The sequence below is a fragment of the Pseudophryne corroboree genome, assembly GCF_028390025.1.
Source record: "Pseudophryne corroboree isolate aPseCor3 chromosome 3 unlocalized genomic scaffold, aPseCor3.hap2 SUPER_3_unloc_5, whole genome shotgun sequence".
NCBI classification, from domain to species: Eukaryota; Metazoa; Chordata; class Amphibia; order Anura; family Myobatrachidae; genus Pseudophryne; species Pseudophryne corroboree.
Genome location: NW_026967541.1, coordinates 2,234,420 through 2,258,762, shown reverse-complemented (window position 1 = coordinate 2,258,762; position 24,343 = coordinate 2,234,420). Strand labels below are relative to the sequence as shown.

The 24,343-nt window shown below is 48.1% G+C and overlaps 1 protein-coding gene across 1 annotated transcript in view; it reads left to right on the top strand.

The window, feature by feature from the left end:
* LOC134984365 (oocyte zinc finger protein XlCOF7.1-like) overlaps positions 1-16,615 on the top strand; it is a 157,344-nt gene extending 140,729 nt beyond the window's left edge. The window contains exon 8 of the mRNA XM_063949961.1: positions 14,114-16,615. Within this exon, the coding sequence (XP_063806031.1) occupies positions 14,114-15,348 (1,235 nt within the window). The 3' untranslated portion in view covers positions 15,349-16,615. The remainder of the gene's footprint in view (positions 1-14,113) is intronic.
* Positions 16,616-24,343: the final 7,728 nt, after the last annotated feature.

The following is a 24,343-nucleotide window of genomic DNA, read 5'->3' as shown; positions in this document are numbered from 1 at the left end:
CTCCACATAAACGTTCTGGAATTAAGGGCCATTTACAACGGCCTTCTACAAACTGAACGCCTTTTTCAAAGTCGACCCTTCCTCATCCAGTCGGAGAATGTAACAGCAGTAGCTTACATCAACAGCCAGGGCGGAACAAAAAGAAGAGCAGCAATGACAGAAGCCACAAGGATTCTCCGCTGGGCGGAGAAACATCTAAGCGCTCTGTCAGTTATCTTCATTCCAGGAGTGGACAACTGGGAAGCAGACTTCCTCAGCAGACACGATCTCCATCCAGGAGTCTTCACAGAAGTGACAAGTCGCTGGGGTACTCCCCAAGTAGACATGATGGCGTCTCGTCTCAACAAGAAACTCCAAAATGATTGCGCCAGGTCAAGGTACCCTCAAGCCATAGCAGTGGGCGCTCTGGTGACACCGTGGGTGTTTCAGTCGATATGTGTTCCCTCCACTTCCTCTCATTCCGAGAGTGTTAAAAATTATAAGAAGAAGAAAGGTTCCAACGATCCTCATTGTTCCAGATTGGCCAAGGAGGGCTTGGTATCCCGATCTTCAGGATTTACGCATAGGAAATCCCTGGCTGCTTCCTCTACGAGAGGACCTGTTACAGCAGGGGCCGTGTCAGTATCAAGATTTACTGCGGCTACGTTTGACGGCATGGCGGTTGAACGCCAGATTCTAGCCCAGAAGGGTATTCCCAGTGAAGTCATTCCCACTCTTATTCAGGATAGAAAGGATGTTACGGCAAAACACGATCACCACATTTGGAGGAAATATATTTCCTGGTGCGAGTCCAAGAAGGCTTATGCGGAAAAATTTTTACTTGGACATTTTCTCCACTTTTTACAAGCTGGAGTGGATGCGGGCCTTAAATTAGGATCCATTAAAGTACAAATTTCTGCATTGTCAGTTTTCTTTCAGAAACAATTGGCCTCACTTCCTGAGGTGCAAACGTTTGTAAAGGGGGTGTTACACATCCAACCACCTTTTGTGCCTCCTGTGGCACCTTGGGACCTTAACGTGATGTTACAGTTCCTTCAATCTCACTGTTTGAACCTTTTTCAAAAGGTGGATTTGAAATTCCTCACTTGGAAAGTGGTCATTTTATTGGCCTTGGCATCTGCACGGCGGGTGTCCGAATTGGCGGCCTAGTCTCACAAGAGCCCTTATTTGATCTTCCATGAAGATAGAGCAGAGTTGAGAACTCGTCAACAGTTTCTGCAGAAGGTGGTTTCTTCTTTTCATATAAACCAACCTAATGTCCGTCTCCCTCGGCACAGTTCTTATAACTGAGGTCTGGAGGAGGGGCATAGAGGGAGGAGCCAGTTCACGCCCTTATTAAAGTCTTAAAGTGCCCATTTCTCCTGCGGATCCTGTCTATACCCCATGGTTCTATTGATGACCCCAGCATCCTCTACGAACTCAGAGAAAAAGATTTACCGGCAGGTATTAAAATCCTATTATTTATAAGTGCGCAAGCAGGACAGCATTTTCTCTTCTTTGGTGTTTTATTATTACAACCATGTCTAGTAATCCCACATATGCGTCCTTGTCACCTCCAGTAATCCCACACGAGCGTCCATGTCTCCTCCAGTAATCCCACATGAGCATCCATGTCACCTCTAGTAATCCCACATGAGCGGCCATGTCTCCTCCAGTAATCCCACATGAGCGGCCATGTCACCTCTAGTAATCCCACATGAGCGTCCATGTCACCTCTAGTAATCCCACGAGCATCAGTGTCACCTCCAGTAATCCCCCATGAGCGTCCATGTCACCTCTAGTAATCCCCCATGAGCGTCCATGTCACCTCTAGTAATCCCCCATGAGCGTCCATGTCACCTCTAGTGATCCCCCATGAGCGTCCATGTCACCTCTAGTAATCCCCCATGAGCGTCCATGTCACCTCTAGTAATCCCCCATGAGCATCCATGTCGCCTCTAGTAATCCCAAATGAGCGTCCGTGTCACCTCTAGTAATCCCACATGAGCGTCCGTGTCACCTCTAGTAATTCCCCATGAGCGTCCATGTCACCTCTAGTAATCCCCCATGAGCATCCATGTCGCCTCTAGTAATCCCACATGAGCGTCCATGTCACCTCTAGTAATCCCAGATGAGCGTTCAGTGTTGATCAAGCTCCAGTCTAAGCATCCTATCTTTTTTTTTTTTTAATACACATAAAAATGATTACAGGTAAAACATGTCAGTTATAGAATTATATATTGTATCCTGTAACACCCTGGGTCTTGTCTACTTATTTTATATTTCTCTGACGTCCTAGTGGATGCTGGGAACTCCGTAAGGACCATGGGGAATAGCGGGCTCCGCAGGAGACTGGGCACAACTAAAAGAAAGCTTTAGGACTAACTGGTGTGCACTGGCTCCTCCCCCTATGACCCTCCTCCAGACCTCAGTTAGATCTTTGTGCCCGGCCGAGCTGGATGCACACTAGGGGCTCTCCTGAGCCTCCTAGAAAAGAAAGTATAGTTTAGGTTTTTTATTTTCAGTGAGACCTGCTGGCAACAGGCTCACTGCTACGAGGGACTAAGGGGAGAAGAAGCGAACCTGCCTGCTTGCAGCCAGTTCGGGCTTCTTAGGCTACTGGACACCATTAGCTCCAGAGGGATTGAACGCAGGACTCGACCTCGATGTCCGTTCCCAGAGCCGCGCCGCCGGCCCCCTTACAGAGCCAGAAGCAAGAAGGTCCGGAAAATCGGCGGCTGAAGACTTCTGTCTTCTCCAAGGTAGCGCACAGCACTGCAGCTGTGCGCCATTGCTCCTCATGCACACCTCACACTCCGGTCACTGATGGGTGCAGGGCGCTGGGGGGGGGGCGCCCTGAGCAGCAATAAATAACACCTTGGCTGGCAAATATACACCATATATAGCCCCAGGGGCTATATAGGTGTAAATTAACCCCTGCCAGATTTCCTAAAGTCCGCCAAAAAAGGGGCGGAGCTATCTCCCTCAGCATACCGGCACCATTTTCCCTCACAGCTCCGCTGGAAGGATCGCTCCCTGGCTCTCCCCTGCAGTCCTGCACTACAGAAAAGGGTAAAAAAGAGAGGGGGGCACATATTTTAGGCGCATTATAGTTATTCTATGCAGCTATAGGGGAAAACACTCTGTATAGGTGTCACCCCAGTGTATATAGTGCTCTGGTGTGTGCTGGCATACTCTCCCTCTGTCTCTCCAAAGGGCTTTGTGGGGTCCTGTCCTCTTTTAGAGCATTCCCTGTGTGTGTGCTGTGTGTCGGTACGGCTGTGTCGACATGTATGAGGAGGAAAATTATGTGGAGGCGGAGCAAATGCCGGTAAATGTGATGTCACCCCCTGCGGGGTCGACACCTGTGTGGATGGACTTATGGAAGGAATTACGGGAAAGTGTCAACTCCTTACATAAAAGGCTTGACGACATGGGACAGCCGGCAACTCAGCTTGTGCCTGTCCAGGCGTCTCAAAGGCCATCAGGGGCTGTAAAACGCCAGTTACCTCAGATGGCAGACACAGACGTTGACACGGATACCGACTCCAGTGTCGACGATGAGGAGACGACTGTAACTTCCAATAGGGCCACACGTTACATGATTGAGGCAATGAAAAATGTATTACACATTACTGATATTACCCCAGGTACCACAAAAAAGGGTATTATGTTTGGTGAGAAAAAACTACCAGTAGTTTTTCCTGCATCTGAGGAATTAAATGAAGTTTGTGAAGAAGCATGGACTTCCCCCGATAAGAAATTAGTAATTTCTAAACGGCTATTGGCAGCGTACCCTTTCCCGCCAGAGGATAGGTCACGTTGGGAAACACCCCCTAGGGTTGATAAAGCGCTCACACGTTTGTCAAAGAAGGTGGCACTACCGTCTCCGGATACGGCCGCCCTTAAAGAGCCTGCTGACAGAAAGCAGGAGACTATCCTAAAGTCTATGGCCCTCATTCTGAGTTGATCGCAGCAGCAAGAAAGTTAGCAATTGGGCAAAACCATGTGCACTGCAGGAGGGGTAGATATAACATGTGTAGAGAGAGTTAGATTTGGGTGGGGTGTGTTCAATCTGCAATCTAATTTGCAGTGTAAAAATAAAGCAGCCAGTATTTACCCTGCACAGAAACAAAATAACCCACCCAAATCTAACTCTCTCTGCACATGATATATCTGCTTCCCCTGCAGTGCACATGGTTTTGCCCAATTGCTAACTTTCTTGCTGCTGCGATCAACTCAGAATGAGGGCCTATATACACACACACTGGTGTTATACTACGACCAGCTATAGCCTCAGCATGGATGTATAGTGCTGCGGTTGCGTGGTCGGATTCCCTGACAGAGAATATTGAGACCCTGGATAGGGACAATATTTTACTGACTTTAGAGCATATAAAAGATGCTCTCTTATACATGCGTGATGCACAGAGGGATATTTGCCGACTGGCATCAAAAGTAAGTGCAATGTCCATTTCCGCTAGACTGGATTATGGACTCGGCAGTGGTCAGGGGATGCCGATTCAAAAAGGCACATGGAGATTTTGCCTTATAAAGGGGTGGAGTTGTTTGGGGAAGGTCTGTCAGACCTCGTTTCCACGGCAACAGCTGGAAAATCAACTTTTCTGCCCCAGGTTACCTCGCAGCAAAAGAAAGCACAGTATTATCAAGCACAGTCCTTTCGGCCCCATAAGGGCAAGAGGCGCCTCTTTTTTGCCAAAAGGCAGAGGTAAGGGAAAAAAGCTGCAGCATACAGCCAGTTCCCAGGACCAGGAGTCCTCCCCCGCTTCCGCCAAGTCCACAGCATGACGATGGGGCTTCACAGGCGGATCTAGGTACGGTGGGGGCACGTCTCAGGAATTTCAGCACACAGTGGGCTCGCTCACAGGTGGATCCCTGGATCCTTCAGGTAGTATCTCAGGGGTACATGCTGGAATTCGAGACGCCTCCACCACGCCGTTTCCTAAAATCTGCCTTACCAACAACACTCTCTGACAGAGAGGCGGTGTTACAGGCAATTCACAAGCTGTATTCCCAGCAAGTGATAAACAGGGTACCTCTCCTTCAACAAGGAAAGGGTTATTATTCCACAATGTTTGTGGTACCAAAACCGGACGGTTCGGTGAGACCCATTTTAAATTTAAAATCCTTGAACAAGTATATCAAAAAGTTCAAGTTCAAGATGGAATCGCTCAGAGCGGTTATCTCCAGCCTGGAGGAGGGGGATTACATGGTATCTCTGGACATCAAGATGCTTACCTGCATGTCCCCATTTACCCTCCTCACCAGGAGTACCTCAGGTTTGTGGTACAGGACTGTCACTACCAGTTCCAGACGCTGCCGTTTGGGTTATCCCGGCACCGAGGGTCTTTACCAAGGTAATGGCCGAAATGATGATTCTCCTTCGAAAGAAAGGGGTTTCAATTATCCAGTACTTGGACGATCTCCTGATAAAGGCGAGGTCCAGGGAGCAGTTGCTGGTGGGGGTAGCACTTTCTCAGGAAGTGCTACAACAGCACGTCTGGATTCTCAACATCCCAAAGTCACAGCTGGTCCCCACGACACGTCTTCTGTTCCTGGGGATGATTCTGGATACAGACCAGAAAAGTGTTTCTTCCAGAGGAAAAAAAAAAAAAGGGGTTGTCATCTCTAGTAAGAAACCTTCTAAAGCCAGGACAGGTGTCAGTGCATCAATGCACGAAAGTCCTGGAAAAGATGGTAGCTTCGTACAAAGAAATTCCATTCGGCAGATTCCACGCAAGAACCTTCCAGTGGGACCTGTTGGACAAGTGGTCCGGATCGCATCTTCAGATGCATCGGCGGATAACCCTGTCGCCAAGGACCAGGGTGTCGCTACTGTGGTGGCTGCAGAGTGCTCATCTTCTAGAGGGCTGCAGATTTGGGATACAGGACTGGGTCCTGGTAACTACGGATGCCAGCCTTCGAGGCTGGGGGGCAGTCACACAGGGACAAAATTTCCAGGGACTGTGGTCAAACCAGGAAATTTCACTTCACATAAATATCCTGGAACTAAGGGCCATCTACAACGCCCTAAGCCAGGCAAGACCTCTGCTTCAAAACCAGCTGGTACTGATACAATCAGACAACATCACGGCGGTCGCCCATGTAAACAGACAGGGCGGCACAAGAAGCAGGAGCGCGATGGCAGAAGCCACAAAGATTCTCCGATGGGCGGAAAATCACGTGTCAGCACTGACAGCAGTGTTCATCCCGGGAGTAGACAACTGGGAAGAAGACTTCCTAAGCAGACACAACCTCCACCCGGGAGAATGGGGACTTCATCCGGAAGTTTTCCAAATGATTGTAAACCGTTGGGAACGACCAAAGGTGGACATGATGGCGTCCCGCCTCAACAAAAAACTAGAAAGGTATTGCGCCAGGTCAAGGGACCCTCAGGCGATAGCTGTGGACGCTCTAGTGACACCGTGGGTGTACCAGTCGGTTTATGTGTTCCCTCCTCTGCCTCTAATTCCAAAGGTACTGAGAATTGTGCGAAGGAGCGGAGTAAGAACGATGCTCGTGGTTCCAGAGTGGCCAAGAAGAGCTTGGTACCCGGAACTTCAAGAGATGCTCACAGAGGACCCATGGCCTCTACCGCTAAGACGGGACCTGCTCCAGCAGGGGCCCTGTCTATTCCAAGACTTACCGCGGCTGCGTTTGACGGCATGGCGGTTGAACACCGGATCCTGAAGGAAAAGGGTATTCCGGAGGAAGTCATCCCTACCCTGATCAAAGCCAGGAAGGATGTCACGGCAAAACATTATCACCGCATTTGGCGAAAATATGTTGCTTGGTGTGAGGCCAAAAAGGCCCCAACGGAGGAGTTTCAACTGGGTCGTTTTCTGCATTTCCTGCAAGCAGGAGTGAATATGGGCCTAAAATTAGGGTCCATTAAGGTACAGATTTCGTCTCTGTCAATTTTCTTCCAAAAAGAATTGGCTTCACTGCCTGAAGTTCAGACATTTGCGAAGTGCGTGCTGCATATTCAGCCCCCTTTTGTGCCTCCAGTGGCACCTTGGGATCTCAATGTGGTTTTGGGGTTCTTGAAATCACATTGGTTCGAGCCACTTAAAACCGTGGATTTGAAATATCTCACGTGGAAAGTGGTCATGCTGTTGGCCCTGGCTTCGGCCAGGCGTGTGTCAGAATTGGCGGCCTTATCTTGTAAAAGCCCTTATCTGATTTTCCATACGGATAGGGCAGAGTTGAGGACTCGTCCTCATTTTCTCCTGAAGGTGGTATCAGTTTTTCACTTGAACCAGCCTATTGTAGTGCCTGTGGCTACTAGGGACTTGGAGGATTCCAAGTTACTGGACGTGGTCAGGGCCCTGAGAATTTATGTTTCCAGGACGGCTGGAGTCAGGAAGACTGACTCGCTGTTTATCCTGTATGCATCCAACAAGCTGGGTGCTCCTGCTTCAAAGCAGACTATTGCTCGCTGGATTTGTAGCACTATTCAGCTTGTGCATTCTGCGGTAGGACTGCCGCATCCTAAATCAGTGAAAGCCCATTCCACAAGGAAGGTGGGCTCATCTTGGGCGGCCGCCCGAGGGGTCTCGGCTTTACAACTTTGCCGAGCCGCGACTTGGTCAGGGACAAATACTTTTGCAAAGTTTTACAAGTTTGACACCCTGGCTGACGAGGACCTGGAGTTCTCTCATTCGGTGTTGCAGAGTCATCCGCACTCTCCCCCCCGTTTGGGAGCTTTGGTATAATCCCCATGGTCCTTACGGAGTTCCCAGCATCCACTAGGATGTCAGAGAAAATAAGATTTTACTCACCGGTAAATCTATTTCTCGTAGTCCGTAGTGGATGCTGGGCGCCCATCCCAAGTGCGGATTGTCTGCATTACTTGTACATAGTTACTGTTAACTAAAACTGGTTATTGTTGAGAGCCATCTGTTCAGAGGCTCCATTGTTATCATACTGTTAACTGGGTTTAAAATCACGAGCTGTACGGTGTGATTGGTGTGGCTGGTATGAGTCTTACCCGGGATTCAAAAATCCTTCCTTATTGTGTCAGCTCTTCCGGGCACAGTATCCTAACTGAGGTCTGGAGGAGGGTCATAGGGGGAGGAGCCAGTGCACACCAGTTAGTCCTAAAGCTTTCTTTTAGTTGTGCCCAGTCTCCTGCGGAGCCGCTATTCCCCATGGTCCTTACGGAGTTCCCAGCATCCACTACGGACTAGGAGAAATAGATTTACCGGTGAGTAAAAATAAGAATTTACTTACCGATAATTCTATTTCTCGTAGTCCGTAGTGGATGCTGCTGACTCCGTAAGGACCATGGGGAATAGCGGCTCCGCAGGAGACTGGGCACAAAAGTAAAGCTTTAGAACTACCTGGTGTGCACTGGCTCCTCCCCCTATGACCCTCCTCCAGACCTCAGTTAGGATACTGTGCCCGGAAGAGCTGACACAATAAGGAAGGATTTTGAATCCCGGGTAAGACTCATACCAGCCACACCAATCACACCGTATAACTTGTGATCTAAACCCAGTTAACAGCATGATAACAGAGGAGCCTCTAGAAAAGATTGCTCACTACAGCAATAACCCGATTTTTTGGTAACAATAACTATGTACCAGTATTGCAGACAATCCGCACTTGGGATGGGCGCCCAGCATCCACTACGGACTACGAGAAATAGAATTATCGGTAAGTAAATTCTTATTTTCTCTGACGTCCTAGTGGATGCTGGGGACTCCGTAAGGACCATGGGGATTATACCAAAGCTCCCAAACGGGCGGGAGAGTGCGGATGACTCTGCAGCACCAAATGAGAGAACTCCAGGTCCTCCTCAGCCAGGGTATCAAATTTGTAGAATTTTACAAACGTATTTGCTCCTGACCAAGTAGCTGCTCGGCAAAGTTGTAAGGCCGAGACCCCTTGGGCAGCCGCCCAAGATGAGCCCACCTTCCTTGTGAAGTGGGCATTTACAGATTTTTGGCTGTGGCAGGCCTGCCACAGAATGTGCCAGCTGAATTGTACTACAAATCCAACGAGCAATAGTCTGCTTAGAAGCAGGAGCACCCAGCTTGTTGGGTGCATACAGAATAAACGAGTCAGATTTTCTGACTCCATCCGTCCTGGAAACCTATATTTCCAGGGCCCTGACAACGTCTAGCAACTTGGAATCCTCCAATTCCCTCGTAGCCGCAGGCACCACCATAGGTTGATTCAGGTGAAACGCTGAAAACCACCTTAGGGAGAAACTGAGGACGAGTCCTCAATTCCGCCCTGTCCGAATGGAAAATCAGATGAGAGCTTTTACAGGATAAAGCCGCCAATTCTGACACGCGCCTGGCCCAGGCCAGGGCCAACAGCATGACCACTTTTCATGTGAGATATTTTAACTCCACATATTTAAGTGGTTCAAACCAATGTGAGTTTTGGAACCCAAAAACTACATTGAGATCCCAAGGTGCCACTGGAGGCACAAAAGGAGGTTGTATATACAGTACCCCTTTTACAAACGTCTGAACTTCAGGGACTGAAGCCAGTTCTTTCTGGAAGAAAATCGACAGGGCCGAAATCTGAACCTTAATGGATCCTAATTTTAGGCCCATAGACACTCCTGTTTGCAGGAAATGCAGGAATCGACCCAGTTGAAATTCCTCCGTTGGGGCCTTAATGGCCTCGCACCACGCAACATATTTTCGCCAAATGCGGTGATAATGTTTTGCGGTTATATCCTTCCTGGCTTTGATCAGGATAGGAATGACTTCATCCGGAATGCCTTTCTCCTTCAGGATCCGGCGTTCAAACGCTCTGCCGTCAAAAGCAGCCGCGGTAAGTCTTGGAACAGACAGGGTCCTTGCTAAAGCAGGTCCCTTCTTAGAGGTAGAGGCCACGGATCCTCCGTGAGCATCTCTTGAAGTTCCGGTTACCAAGTCCTTCTTGGCCAATCCGGAGCCACGAATATAGTGCTTACTCCTCTCCATCTTATAATTCTCGGTACCTTGGGTATGAGAGGCAGAGGAGGGAACACATACACTGACTGGTACACCCACGGTGTTACCAGAGCGTCTACAGCTATTGCCTGAGGGTCCCTTGACCTGGCGCAATACCCGTCGAGTTTTCTAATCATGTGGAAGACTTCTGGGTGAAGTCCCCACTCTTCCGGGTGGAGGTCGTGTCTGCTGAGGAAGTCTGCTTCCCAGTTGTCCACTCCCGGAATGAATATTGCTGACAGTGCTATCACATGATTTTCCGCCCAGCGAAGAATCCTTGCAGCTTCCGCCATTGCCCTCCTGCTTCTTGTGCCACCCTGTCTGTTTACGTGGGTGACTGCCGTGATGTCCGAATGGATCAACACCAGATGACCTTGAAGCAGAGGTCTTGCTGAGCTTAGAGCATTGTAAATGGCCCTTAGCTTCAGGATATTTATGTGAAGTGATGTCTCCAGGCTTGACCATAAGCCCTGGAAATTCCTTCCCTGTGTGACTGCTCCCCAGCCTCGCAGGCTGGCATCCGTGATCACCAGGACCCAGTCCTGAATGCCGAATCTGCGGCCCTCTAGAAGATGAGCACTCTGCAACCACCACAGGAGAGACACCCTTGTCCTTGGTGACAGGGTTATCCGCTGATGCATCTGAGGATGCGACCCGGACCATTTATCCAGCAGGTCCCACTGGAAAGTTCTTGAGTGGAAACTGCCGAATGGGATTGCTTCGTAAGAAGCCACCATTTTTCCCAGAACCCTTTCATTGATGTACTGAGACTTGGCTCGGTAATAGGAGGTTCCCGACTAGCTTGGATAACTCCCTGACTTTCTCCTCCGGGAGAAACACCTTTTTCTGGACTGTGTCCAGGATCATCCCTAGGAACAGAAGACGAGTCGTCGGAATCAGCTGCGATTTTGGAATATTGAGAATCCAATCGTGCTGCCGCAACACTACCTGAGATAGTGCTACACCGACCTCCAACTGTTCCTTGGATCATACCCTTATCAGGGGATCGTCCAAGTAAGGGATAACTAAAATTCCCTTCCTTCGAAGGAGTATCATCATTTCGGCCATTACCTTGGTAAAGACCCGGGGTGCCGTGGACCATCCATACGGCAGTGTCTGAAACTGATAGTGACAGTTCTGTACCACAAACCTGAGGTACCCTTGGTGAGAAGAGTAATTTGGGACATGAAGGTAAGCATCCTTGATGTCCCGAGACATCATGTAGTCCCCTTCTTCCAGGTTCGCAATCACTGCTCTGAGTGACTCAATCTTGAATTTGAACCTCCGTATGTAAGTGTTCAAGATTTTAGATTTAGAATCGGTCTCACCGAGCCGTCCGGCTTCGGTACCACAACAGTGTGGAATAATACCCCGTTCCCTGTTGCAGGAGGGGTACCTTGATTATCACCTGCTGGGAATACAGCTTGTGAATGGCTTCCCAAACTGCCTCCCTGTCAGAGGGAGACGTTGGTAAAGCCGACTTTAGGAAACGGCGAGGGGGAGACGTCTCGAATTCCAATTTGTTGAGACGAGCCCCCACCGTGCCTGAGCTTGTAAAGCCCTAGCGTCATACTGAGGGCTTGGCAGAGGCAGGAGAGGGCTTCTGTTCCTGGGAACTGGCTGATTTCTGCAGCCTTTTTCCTTTCCCTCTGTCACGGGCAGAAATGGGGAACCCTTTGCCCGCTTGCCAACGAAAAGACTGCGCCTGATAATACGGCGTCTTCTTATGTTGAGAGGCGACCTGGGGTACAAACGTGGATTTCCCAGCTGTTGCCGTGGCCACGAGGTCTAAAAGACCGACCCCAAATGACTCCTCCCCTTTATAAGGCAATACTTCCAAATGCCGTTTGGAATCCGCCTCACCTGACCACTGTCGTGTCCATAATCTACTGGCAGAAATGGACAACGCACTTAGACTTGATGCCAGTCGGCAAATATTCCGCTGTGCATCACGCATATATAGAAATGCATCTTTCAAATGCTCTATAGGCCATAAAATACTGTCCCTATCTAGGGTATCAATATTTTCAGTCAGGGAATCCGACCACGCCAACCCAGCACTGCACATCCAGGCTGAGGCGATTGCTGGTCGTAGTATAACACAAGTATGTGTGTAAATACATTTTAGGATACCCTCCTGCTTTCTATCAGCAGGATCCTTAAGGGCGGCCATCTCAGGAGAGGGTAGAGCCCTTGTTCTTACAAGTGTGTGAGCGCCTTATCCCCCCTAGGGGGTGTTTCCCAACGTACCCTAACCTCTGGCGGGAAAGGATATAATGCCAATAACATTTTAGAAATTATCAGTTGTTATCGGGGGAAAACCACGCATCATCACACACCTCATTTAATTTCTCAGATTCAGGAAAACTACAGGTAGTTTTTCCTCCCCGAACATAATACCCCTTTTTGGTGGTACTCGTATTATCAGAAATGTGTAAAACATTTTTCATTGCCTCAATCATGTAACGTGTGGCCCTACTGGAAGTCACGTTTGTCTCTTCACCGTCGACACTGGAGTCAGTATCCGTGTCGGCGTCTGTATCTGCCATCTGAGGTAACGGGCGCTTTAGAGCCCCTGACGGCCCATGAGACGTCTGGACAGGCACAAGCTGAGTAGCCGGCTGTCTCATGTCAACCACTGTCTTTTATACAGAGCTGACACTGTCACGTAATTCCTTCCAACAGTTCATCCACTCAGGTGTCGACCCCCTAGGGGGTGACATCACTATTACAGGCAATCTGCTCCATCTCCACATCATTTTCCTCCTCATACATGTCGACACAACGTACCGACACACAGCACACACACAGGGAATGCTCTGATAGAGGACAGCACCCCACTAGCCCTTTGGGGAGACAGAGGGAGAGTTTGCCAGCACACACCAGAGCGCTATATATATACAGGGATAACCTTATATAAGTGTTTTTCCCCTTATAGCTGCTGTATTTTTAATACTGCGCCTAATTAGTGCCCCCCTCTCTTTTTTAACCCTTTCTGTAGTGTAGTGACTGCAGGGGAGAGCCAGGGAGCTTCCCTCCAACGGAGCTGTGAGGGAAAATGGCGCCAGTGTGCTGAGGAGATAGGCTCCGCCCCCTTCTCGGCGGCCTTATCTCCCGTTTTTCTGTGTATTCTGGCAGGGGTTAAATTCATCCATATAGCCCAGGAGCTATATGTGATGCATTTTTCGCCATCCAAGGTGTTTTTATTGCGTCTCAGGGCGCCCCCCCCCCCCCCCCCCAGCGCCCTGCACCCTCAGTGACCGGAGTGTGAAGTGTGCTGAGAGCAATGGCGCACAGCTGCAGTGCTGTGCGCTACCTTGTTGAAGACAGGACGTCTTCTGCCGCCGATTTTCCGGACCTCTTATGTCTTCTGGCTCTGTAAGGGGGCTGGCGGCGCGGCTCTGGGACCTATCCATGGCTGGGCCTGTGATCGATCCCTCTGGAGCTAATGTCCAGTAGCCTAAGAAGCCCAATCCACTCTGCACGCAGGTGAGTTCGCTTCTTCTCCCCTTAGTCCCTCGATGCAGTGAGCCTGTTGCCAGCAGGTCTCACTGAACATAAAAAACTTTTCACTAAGCAGCTCAGGAGAGCCACCTAGTGTGCACCCTTCTCGTTCGGCACAAAAATCTAACTGAGGCTTGGAGGAGGGTCATAGGGGGAGGAAGTCATTGAAATCTCTGTACGGGGTGACGGTAACCCTATCTTTCCCTATACTACGGGGTTACCGTCACCCCGTACAGAGATTTCAATGGGATAAGGAGCCGGTTTTACAGAAAAATCCGGCAGGACTGAAAATAAACACAAAAGGAGCTGTAAACATTACTAATCCTTTTCTTTTTTACAGGTATTGCACTACAGTATTGCAACATTTAAATTGTTGCAAAATAGAATACATATTGTCACAAGCGCCTTGTTTTAGTATCTATTTGAATTGTTTATTTTTATTCAGGGCAGCTAAAACACTTAAATCCCGGCAACAGCGCGGTTATTCTCATTTCTAATCATAGGGGGAGGAGCCAGTGCACACCAGGTAGTTCTAAAGCTTTACTTTTGTGCCCAGTCTCCTGCGGAGCCGCTATTCCCCATGGTCCTTACGGAGTCCCCAGCATCCACTAGGATGTCAGAGAAATCTTATTTTCCATAATGTATTTTATTTCCAGCAGATGGACACACAAGCAGGAATATCTCAGAAGGACATCTAATGTTATCCCCGGATTGTGACATAAAAGATGATGACAGTAGACCGGATTCTCCAGGAGATAACTCCATTACCCCAATTATACATCCAGCTCTATCAGCTGATCCCTCTGATCCTGGGAAATGTTCTCCTGATCACTCTGATATTGGTGCATCTGTTACAGCTCTGACAGTAGATACAGTGTTTCCCTGTTCTATAGATGCCAAATGTTTTACACAGAAAACAAAGCTTATTACCCATCATCCAGCTAAGGCAGGTGAGAGGCCACTGATATGTTCTGAGTGTGGGAAATGTTTTACAAAGAAATCATATCTTGTTATACATCAGAGAAGTCACACAGGTGAGAAGCCGTTTTCCTGTTCTGAGTGTGGGAAATGTTTTACACAGAAATCAGCTCTTGTTACACATCAGAGAAGTCACACAGGTGAGAAGCCATTTTCCTGTTCTGAGTGTGGGAAATGTTTTGCATTGAAATCAGTTCTTGTTAAACATCAGAATAGTCACTCAGGTGAGAAGCCGTTTTCCTGTTATGAGTGTGGGAAATGTTTTGCACGCAACTCAAATCTTGCTACACATCAGAGAAATCACACAGGTGAGAAGCCGTTTTCCTGTTCTGAGTGTGGGAAATGTTTTACAAAGAAATCAACTCTTGTTATACATCAGAGAAGTCACACAGGTGAGAAGCCGTTTTCCTGTTCTGAGTGTGGGAAATGTTTTACAAAGAAATCCGCTCTTGTTACACATCAGAGAAGTCACACAGGTGAGAAGCCGTTTTCCTGTTCTGAGTGTGGGAAATGTTTTACACAGAAATCAGTTCTTGTTACACATCAGAGAAGTCACACAGGTGTGAAGCCGTTTTCCTGTTCTGAGTGTGGGAAATGTTTCGCAATTAAATCAGTTCTTGTTAAACATCAGAATAGTCACTCAGGTGAGAAGCCGTTTTCCTGTTCTGAGTGTGGGAAATGGTTTACACAGAAATCATCTCTTGTTACACATCAGAGAAGTCACACAGGTGTGAAGCCGTTTTCCTGTTCTGAGTGTGGGAAATGTTTCACACAGAAATCACATCTTGTTACACATCAGAGATGTCACACAGGTGAGAAGCCATTTTCATGCTGTGAGAGAAATAAATCCGCTCTTGTTGAACACATTAGACATTACCCAAGTACGGAACCATTTAAATCTTCTGGAGTATAATCATCACTGTCGTCCAATGTTCCTCAAGGGTGAATCCTATCTCCTATGCTTTATAAAATATACATGCTACCACTGGGTAATATAATCAGACGTCATGGCCTGGTCTACCACTGCTATGCAGATGACCTGCTTTTTGCTCCATGTACTGAGAACCTAATACCAATAAATGGTTGTCTAGCTGAGCACCAGGGGTGGATGATGCCAGTTGGCTATGACTCAGTCTTTGTGAAACATAATAGAAGCTCACCAACAAAGGACAAGACTACAGCTTTACCAACCATCTGGATTTATGCTTTGGTGTTCAGAATCGCAAAATACTGAACGTGTGCTGAATCTTTGTGTTGTCCTAGTATGTGGCTGACACAGACATCAGGTATCTGCCACATACAAATCCTCATTCTTCCATCTGTGGACCATAGCCAGAATCAAACATTTGATTCCCTCGGAAGTTCATAGACTACTGCAATGCCATCTACCTGGGTCACCCAGCAAAATAAATACAGAGCTTGCAGATAGTACATAATGCAGCAGCCAAGCTGTTACCTAACCAGCCCGTTCCTGCCACATAACACCCATTCTCTGCTCCCTTCACCGGCTGCCTGTAAGATGACAAATCTATTTCATAATTGGCTAACTGACCTTCCCAGCCCAACATTACATGGTCCAAGGTGCTAGAAGCAGCTTCTGTCTCCTTACTGCCCTGCTTGCTTGCTTCTACAGATGAAGGACTGTTACCAGCAGTACCAAGAATCTCCTGTCATTCATTTAAGGGTCAAATTTTTAACTTTGCAGCCCTTACCATGGAACGTACTGCCTTGCACAGTCCAAGAGACCACCACTCTAGAGAACATCACAAATAGACTGATGACTGCTACTCACGCTTTTCATTAATGTACCTCTATTTACTTCCTAAATAATACATCCTAAATGCTTAGGTCTTTTTTCTGCTGTTTATTTTGTATCTTGTGCTTTGTGTAAATGTGAATGTCTAATACCAGTTTGCACAATCTGTATTGCTGCACGACAATATGGCGGCCATTGGAACATGTTTTCACTTCTAGTTTGCCTAACTTGTTGCAGACACTCATCTTGATCAGGAGTGCTGAGTGTTTTCTGATACAAGATCCTGTCCATATATACCCTGTACATTATCATGTGCATTAGAGTCACCCGGGTTCCATCTGCGGTGGTTTGTTGTATGTTACATCTATATGGTGCGGATACTCCCCTGTATGATTTCATAATAAAAGCTTTTGTTTGCATCTAATTATTGCATTATAGCTTTTATTTTTTTATCTGTTTTATATTCCCGTCAGAGTAATTACACCATAATGTCTAATCTCGGAGTGGACCCCAGAAGATGTAAAGAAACCATGTAAGTGTTCCATCATTCTGTTACGTGTAAGCATACAGGTAAGTGATGGCACGGTGGTCACTGACCGTCACATTCAGGTGGTATAATGGAAGTGGGACTGTCTGGGCTTATTCTAGTCTACTGCAGAAATAAAAAAAAATCAGCCCATAGATCAAGCTTGGTCGGACAAGACAGAAGCCACATTAATGGTGGCACATCATATAGGCTGAAGACCCATGCTTCTGCTATATATGGCATAACTCACTCTTCACCCACAAAAACCTTCCCTTCACCATTCACAATGTCCACCATTGCCCCTTCAGAAGGGACACAACTTTCCTTTGCTTGTTCCACCTCCTCCTCTACAGAGCCCAGGACCATCTCCATGACCATGTCATGTTTATCTGGAGTCCAGGCATCTGGGAGGTTCATGGCCTGAGATGACCACAGACCCACCAGGTAGTGGGCAAGAAAAATCCACAGCCTCCTGAGGAACTGGAAAGTCCAAGGATCCACCCCACATGAGGCAGAGAAGGGACAACCACAGGGACTGGCTCAACAATTTCCTTCCTAAAAGCTGCTCTTTACCCAGTTTGGTACCTGTGGGATCCCACTCCAATTTCCCTTGAGAGTCCTTACTAATCCTTTCTGAGCCTACTAGCTCCTTCCTCTTCCAACCACTTCTCCTTTTTAAGCTTTTCACCACCTGCTGTGTGAGTTCCATCCAACCACTCCTCCTCTCCTTGTCTCATTGGTGTAGCAACCCCCTTCTCCCCTCCACCCCCACCACACTGATTCACTGCAGTTAAGCTGTGAGGCTTGCTGCTAGCAGTACTCACTACTCAGCACACACACTCACATCATGATTACACAGCTGTGCCAGAGACCCTGTTTCACTGACAACCAGGACGAGACACTCCCAGAAAGGCATGTATGTATGAGTACGGAGAGAGTGGGCGCAGTGGGGCTGCATCACTGACCAGGACGAGACACTCCCAGAAAGGCATGTATGTATGAGTACAGAGAGAGTGGGCGCAGTGGGGCTGCATCACTGACAACCAGGACGAGACACTCCCAGAAAGACATGTATGTATGAGTACAGAGAGAGTGGGCGCAGTGGGGCTGCATCACTGACAACCAGGACGAGACACTCCCAGAAAGGCATGTATGTATGAGTACGGAGAGAGTGGGCGCAGTGGGGCTGCATCACTGACACCCAGGATGAGACACTCCCAGAAAGGCATTGTATGTATGAGTACGGAGAGAGTGGGAGCAGTGGGGCTGCATGACTGACAGCCAGGACGAGACACTCCCAGAAAGGCATGCATGTATGAGTACGGAGAGAGTGGGTGCAGTGGGGCTGCATCACTGACAGCCAGGACGAGACACTCCCAGAAAGACATGTATGTATGAGTACAGAGAGAGTGGGAGCAGTGGGGCTGCATGACTGACCAGGACGAGACACTCCCAGAAAGGCATGTATGTATGAGTATGGAGAGAGTGGGTGCAGTGGGGCTGCATCACTGACAACCAGGATGAGACACTCCCAGAAAGGCATGTATGTATGAGTACGGAGAGAGTGAGCACAGTGGGGCTGCATGACTGACAGCTGAGCCTGTCACATCAGGGAGGTGACAAAATGCAAGATATAATTACCTAGCTAAATCAGGCGCTAATGCAATGTTACATGTATTAAATGAGCAGCAAACATATTGATTATTAGACAGCAGCTCCTATGCGGCAACTGGATGCCTTAGACGATATAGATTGTTTAAGTTTCAATAGAGACATAAAAGAGCGCTGATGGTATATAAATAAAAATATTTCTAATATTTATTAGAGTTCAACACAATAAAAACAGTTATGCCAATAATAACCAGATAAAATGTAGCCACAATATTTCTGATTGTATATAAACTGTATACAGATTCAGCTGTAATCACTCACATTAGATCGATTGTATTTAAATGCAGCTGAATCAGCTGATATGTGCAGTACTGCCGTCCATTAATTAACATATTAGAGGTATATATATTAGGGGTATATGCAATTGCGGGCGAATCGCGCCTTTTTTTCGTCCGTTTAAAAATTCGCCTGCACTCGCCAGCCGCAGCCCTGCCGCCGGGACCATGAATTCACCATATGCAACGCAAAACGGATTCGACACACCCCTTGGCGGATAACGGCCCAATCGGCGAGTAATGGGAGTCCCGAATTCGACTTCCCGCCGAAAGCAGCCCTTTATTAGGGCTTGTTTGCTGCGTGCTCTGCAGCCATTTTGTGAACCTGCAGAGAGGTGTGAGGAGGTGCAGAGCTAACAAATTGGTTGTTTGCTGTGGTATTGTTTGGACACCCCAGCAAGCTTTATTCCAGGACAGACAGGAGGATACCTGTTACCCCGGAGGAGAGCCATTTTAGGAGCTTTTACTACATTTGCAGGTAAGTACCACATGTGGGTCTGGTGTTGCATGTATGTGTTTGTGTAGTGGGGGTTGCCATGAGGTGTACATGGGGTCTTTGGGTATGTGTGCAGGTATGTGTATAGCTCCTGTTAGTTTTGCTGCATTTTTTTGTGGAGATTTGTGTTTTGGGGTAGTTTTTCAAAAAAAATTTCTTTTCTTAAAATTACTTTTTGGGCCTTCCTTTTGCATTGGTGTACCTCCAGCATGTGCAGGATTGATTTTTAGCTAGCTTGGGCTGATTTTTAGTGTGTGTCGGTAGCAATGCGGTCGACATGTGGTGTCGTTTGTTTGCCAAACCTGTTTTTTCCCTCCTATTTTACCACTGGTGTACCTCCAGAGTGTGCTGGGATGATATCTGACTAGTTTAGGGTGATTTGGAGCAAGTCTGTGGCTGCCATGCGGTCGACATGTTGTGTCGGTTGTCAGTCAAACCTGTTTTTTCTCTCCTATTTTACCACTGGTGTGTCAGCCATTTTGTGTCAGACATTTTGTGTGTCAGACATTTTTGATTTCCAGTATGTGCAGGGATGGTGTTTTGGTCCTGCTTGAGAACTGGGGTCCCAGCAGCATGACATGTGATTGCATTTAATTATGTAATGTGGTAAATGTAAATTTATATTTATATATATATATACACACAGAGTAAAAACCACAGCACTCACCGCACCAGAAGCGGGGCACAGCTATGCACTTACCACTCACAGGGTGGGGTGCATGTAACACTGCACTCTCCACCACAGAAGCGGGGTACACAGCTGCACTTACCACTCACAGGGCGGGGTGCATGAAGCCCATGACCACATCGCTCTAATAAATACAAACAGAGAACCCAGCACTCACCAAAGTAAACTCACTTATCCTCAACAATTCAATAAATAAATGATGGGGGTTTAGTTGGTGGATTGGCCAATGCACGGAAGCCTGTATACCGATTCAAGGTACCCCACCTTCATACAGGTCCTACACTATCACAGAGTCTTAAAACCTGACTACCACACTGCTGCATCATCTGCCTGCTAGATGTAATGTGTACCTGCCACAGACTTTATGGCTTTTAAAGGCACACTAGTCACCTATTGCACTGGCTCAAAGATGATTGCTAAAGAACAGCTGAGACAGGTTCAGGATAATAAAGTCCACACAGGGGTGCATGAGAAAGCTAGTGGCCACGGTTAATAAGAGCTAACCATAGATTAACCCCTTCATATACACACAGAGTAAAAACCACAGCACTCACCGCACCAGAAGCGGGGCACAGCTATGCACTTACCACTCACAGGGTGGGGTGCATGTAACACTGCACTCTCCACCACAGAAGCGGGGCACACAGCTGCACTTACCACTCACAGGGCGGGGTGCATGAAGCCCATGACCACATCGCTCTAATAAATACAAACAGAGGACCCAGCACTCACCAAAGTAAAGTCACTTATCCTTAACCTGTCTCAGCTGTTTTTTAGCAATCATCTTTGAGCCAGTGCAATAGGTGACTAGTGTGCCTTTAAAAGCCATAAAGTCTGTGGCAGGTACACATTACATCTAGCAGGCAGATGATGCAGCAGTGTGGTAGTCAGGTTTTAAGACTCTGTGATAGTGTAGGACCTGTATGAAGGTGGGGTACCTTGAATCGGTATACAGGCTTCCGTGCATTGGCCAATCCACCAACTAAACCCCCATCATTTATTTATTGAATTGTTGAGGATAAGTGAGTTTACTTTGGTGAGTGCTGGGTTCTCTGTTTGTATATATATATATATATATATATAATTATTATTTTTTATTTTTTTTGTTCTTTTTAAAACAGATGTCCAGGGACAAGCAGACCGACCCCCCCCCTTCCCCCACCCCCTCGGATCTATCCCTGCATAGCAACGAGGAGTGGGAGCCGACCTGGGAGGAGGATACGACCGACCAGGCATGCAGTGACCAGCCGCGGTCGTCAAGGGCCCATGAGAAATCTAAGAAAAAGCCTAGTAGAAAGGTACTGACAACACCTGCAGACACAAATAGCATTCAACTTGACCCACCCTAGTTTACGCACTGCCATGCACACCTACAGGTATATGTGCGCAATGCCAGGGATACTAACACTCACAGGTACATACCGATCTTATTAAATGCATGGTTTTTTTTTCAATTCCTAAAGGCAAGAAGCCAGCCAGAGGAGCAGTCGGAGGAGGAAGCCTCTGGTGAAGATGCAGGACCGAAAAAGCCGCGTGGACCCAGATACACTGAGGCGGAAAACTGTTCCCTAGTGGATGGCGTCGACAGGTCCTACGACATTCTGTATGGACCAAGGGCACAGACCACAGCAGCTAGGACAAAGCGAAGCATCTGGGATTCCATCGCGAGCCAAGTCACTGCAGTATCTGGAAACCGCCGGAGCACCAGAAACTGTATGAAGCGGTACAGTGATTGCTGCAGACAGACCAAAAAGAAGATGGGGATTCAGCGCCGACATGAGACAGCTACGGGAGTTGGCCCGGCTCTCAATATGAAGTGGCTACCCTGGGAGAACGTTATTAGAAGGTGCATGAACCCTGCCATGGTCGAAGGAGTTCGCGGAGGTGTGGACTCCAGCCGTCCTACTGGCTTTCCCCAGGAGGAAGAACCGCCCAGAAGATGGAAGAAGGCGGGAGACAAGCAGTCCAAAAGGAGGCCTGATGGTAAGAATACATTCACATGAGCTGTACTTCCCTTTAAAAATTTTGTATTTGCTAATGTGAGTTTTTTTGTTTTTCAGACAGGCCTGCCCAGAGGACATCACCTGCGCGCAGGACATCGCCAGCGCACGGACCATCACCTGTGCAGCAGGCATCGGCAGCAGCGCGCAGACCATCACCTGCGCAGCAAGCACCAGAAGCGCGCAGATCGTCACCTGTGCGCCACAGATCGTCATCGCGCAGTTTGTCACCTGTGCACCAGACGACGTCAGCGCTCAGACTATCACCTGTGTGCCAGACGACAGCGCACAGAACTTCACCTGTGCGCCAGACACCGTCGGCGACCACACCACAAGATGGGCGCCAAACTACTGCTTCTGCGCACAGGCCATCACCAGATCGTCGTCTCTCCAGGAGCTCTGTGACTGAAGAACCTCACGACACAACCCTTGTGGACCCATCACCCGATCTGTTTGAGTCTACAGGGTTAACAGACGAGACTTTTCTTGGGTTTGAGGACAGCCATGCAGACGTATCCAGCCAGACCCTTGAAAAGTCTTCAGAAACGAGGACAAGTGAAGCTCCTGGAGCAGCGGCACCACAGGATTCAGAAGGTTTGTATTTAATTTGTGGGGGGGGGGGAGGGGGTGCAGCTGTTTTGTATAGTTTATTAACTTTAAAAAAATTATTTTGCAAACAGTGGTGCCACGGACCAGCAGCGGACTAGCTTTGGGGATTGGTTCCTACTTCAGGCCGGATCTCCTCCTACAGGAGTCGTTAGAGGATGACGAGGTGGAAGTGCAGCAGGCTGCAGTTGCTACATCCCTGTGTGAGTAAATAGAATTGTGAGCCTTCAAACAAGTGTATGATGAATGTGTATAATATTTAAAATTTTTCTTTTCAGCTGCCCAAACGCAAGTGGTGGCAGACATCCAGGAAGGACAGAATCCCTCAACTGTTCAGAGGGTTCACACCCTGGCATCGGAGATTACTACCCGCCAGGATACGTACACAAATGTCGTGGGAGGCAGACTGGACAACATTGAGAGGACAATGGAGAAAATGTCAAACAGTCTGCTTGAAATGCAGAAGGCTCTTTCCGACAGCACGGCCACAATGCTACAGGTCAGAATGGAAGATCATAGGGAGACAATGGACATCCTTCACATTCTGTCCGAATCCATGAGCCGGCTCGGGGAAAACACATCATGCCTGGCACACAGCAATACAAACATGTCGGAGAGCCATTGACAATCCTCATCCAGCCAACAGCTCATCGCAACAACACTGCAGATGATCTATGATAAGCTCCCAGGACCAGCTCATCAACATGCTGGTGATCCATCACCATTGCCGTCGCAAGCCACAAGGACACCTCGTACCCTTCCTCCACTATCATCCCAGTACAGACAGTCACAGATGTACCAGGGATATACAGGGATGTACCCCACCCCCCAGATGCCTCCACCACCGGCCGCCACATCTACAGCCGCATGGGCACAGAGGCCCAGTCAACACACTACCCAGCCTCCCAGGACATCGACGCCCCATCAGGGGGAAGAAGAGGATCCGGCCAGACTTCCACCATAAGCCCGGTTGTATTGTTTTATTTACTTATATATGTTTTTCATGTATCCCTTTCTGCCCCTCCCATTAGTTTTTTTTTTCTTACTATTGTTTTTTCTGTGTTGGGCTTGCCCACCCGTGACCGGATACTACCAAGGAGCTTTGTGTAGGCATACATGCGCGGGCATGTATGCGGGAGCGTGTGGTAACGGATTAAAGCTCCTTGTGGTTACATGTATGATGGGCCAAAGAGCTATTCTGATACCACTTTTTTACCCAAAAAATCCTTTTTGTAATGGTGTACAATAGGCTTTCACTGTGTGAATTTACTATTCACTAGTGTGTGTTTTTGGCTTATTCATACGATTGGGTGGAAAATTGAAGTGGACGACTTAAGTTCGTGTTGTGCGTACCAAGGTGAGTAGAACCATGTTTCAATGTATATATTCAAGAAACTTTGGACCGCCAGCCTTTGTGGAACCACACAACCCAGCAATGGGTCATGCTGGGCTGTGTGGTTCCATGAATGTTAGCGTGTCGAAGTGCTGACCACTGACACCACTATTTCACTTTGGACCGCATGCCTTTGTGGAACCACACAGCCCAGCAATGGGTCATGCTGGGCTATATGGTTCCACAATTGTTAGTGGTGTCAGTGGTCAGCACTTTGACACGCTAACAATTGTGGAACCATATAGCCCAGCATGACCCATTGCTGGGCTGTGTGGTTCCACAAAGGCATGCGGTCCAAAGTGAAATAGTGGTGTTAGTGGTCAGCACTTTGACACGCTATTTCACTTTGGACCGCATGCCTTTGTAGAACCACACAGCCCAGCAATGGGTCATGCTGGGCTGTGTGGTTCCACAAATGTTAGCGTGTCAAAGTGCTGACCACTGACACCACTATTTCACTTTGGACCGCATGCCTTTGTGGAACCACACAGTCCAGC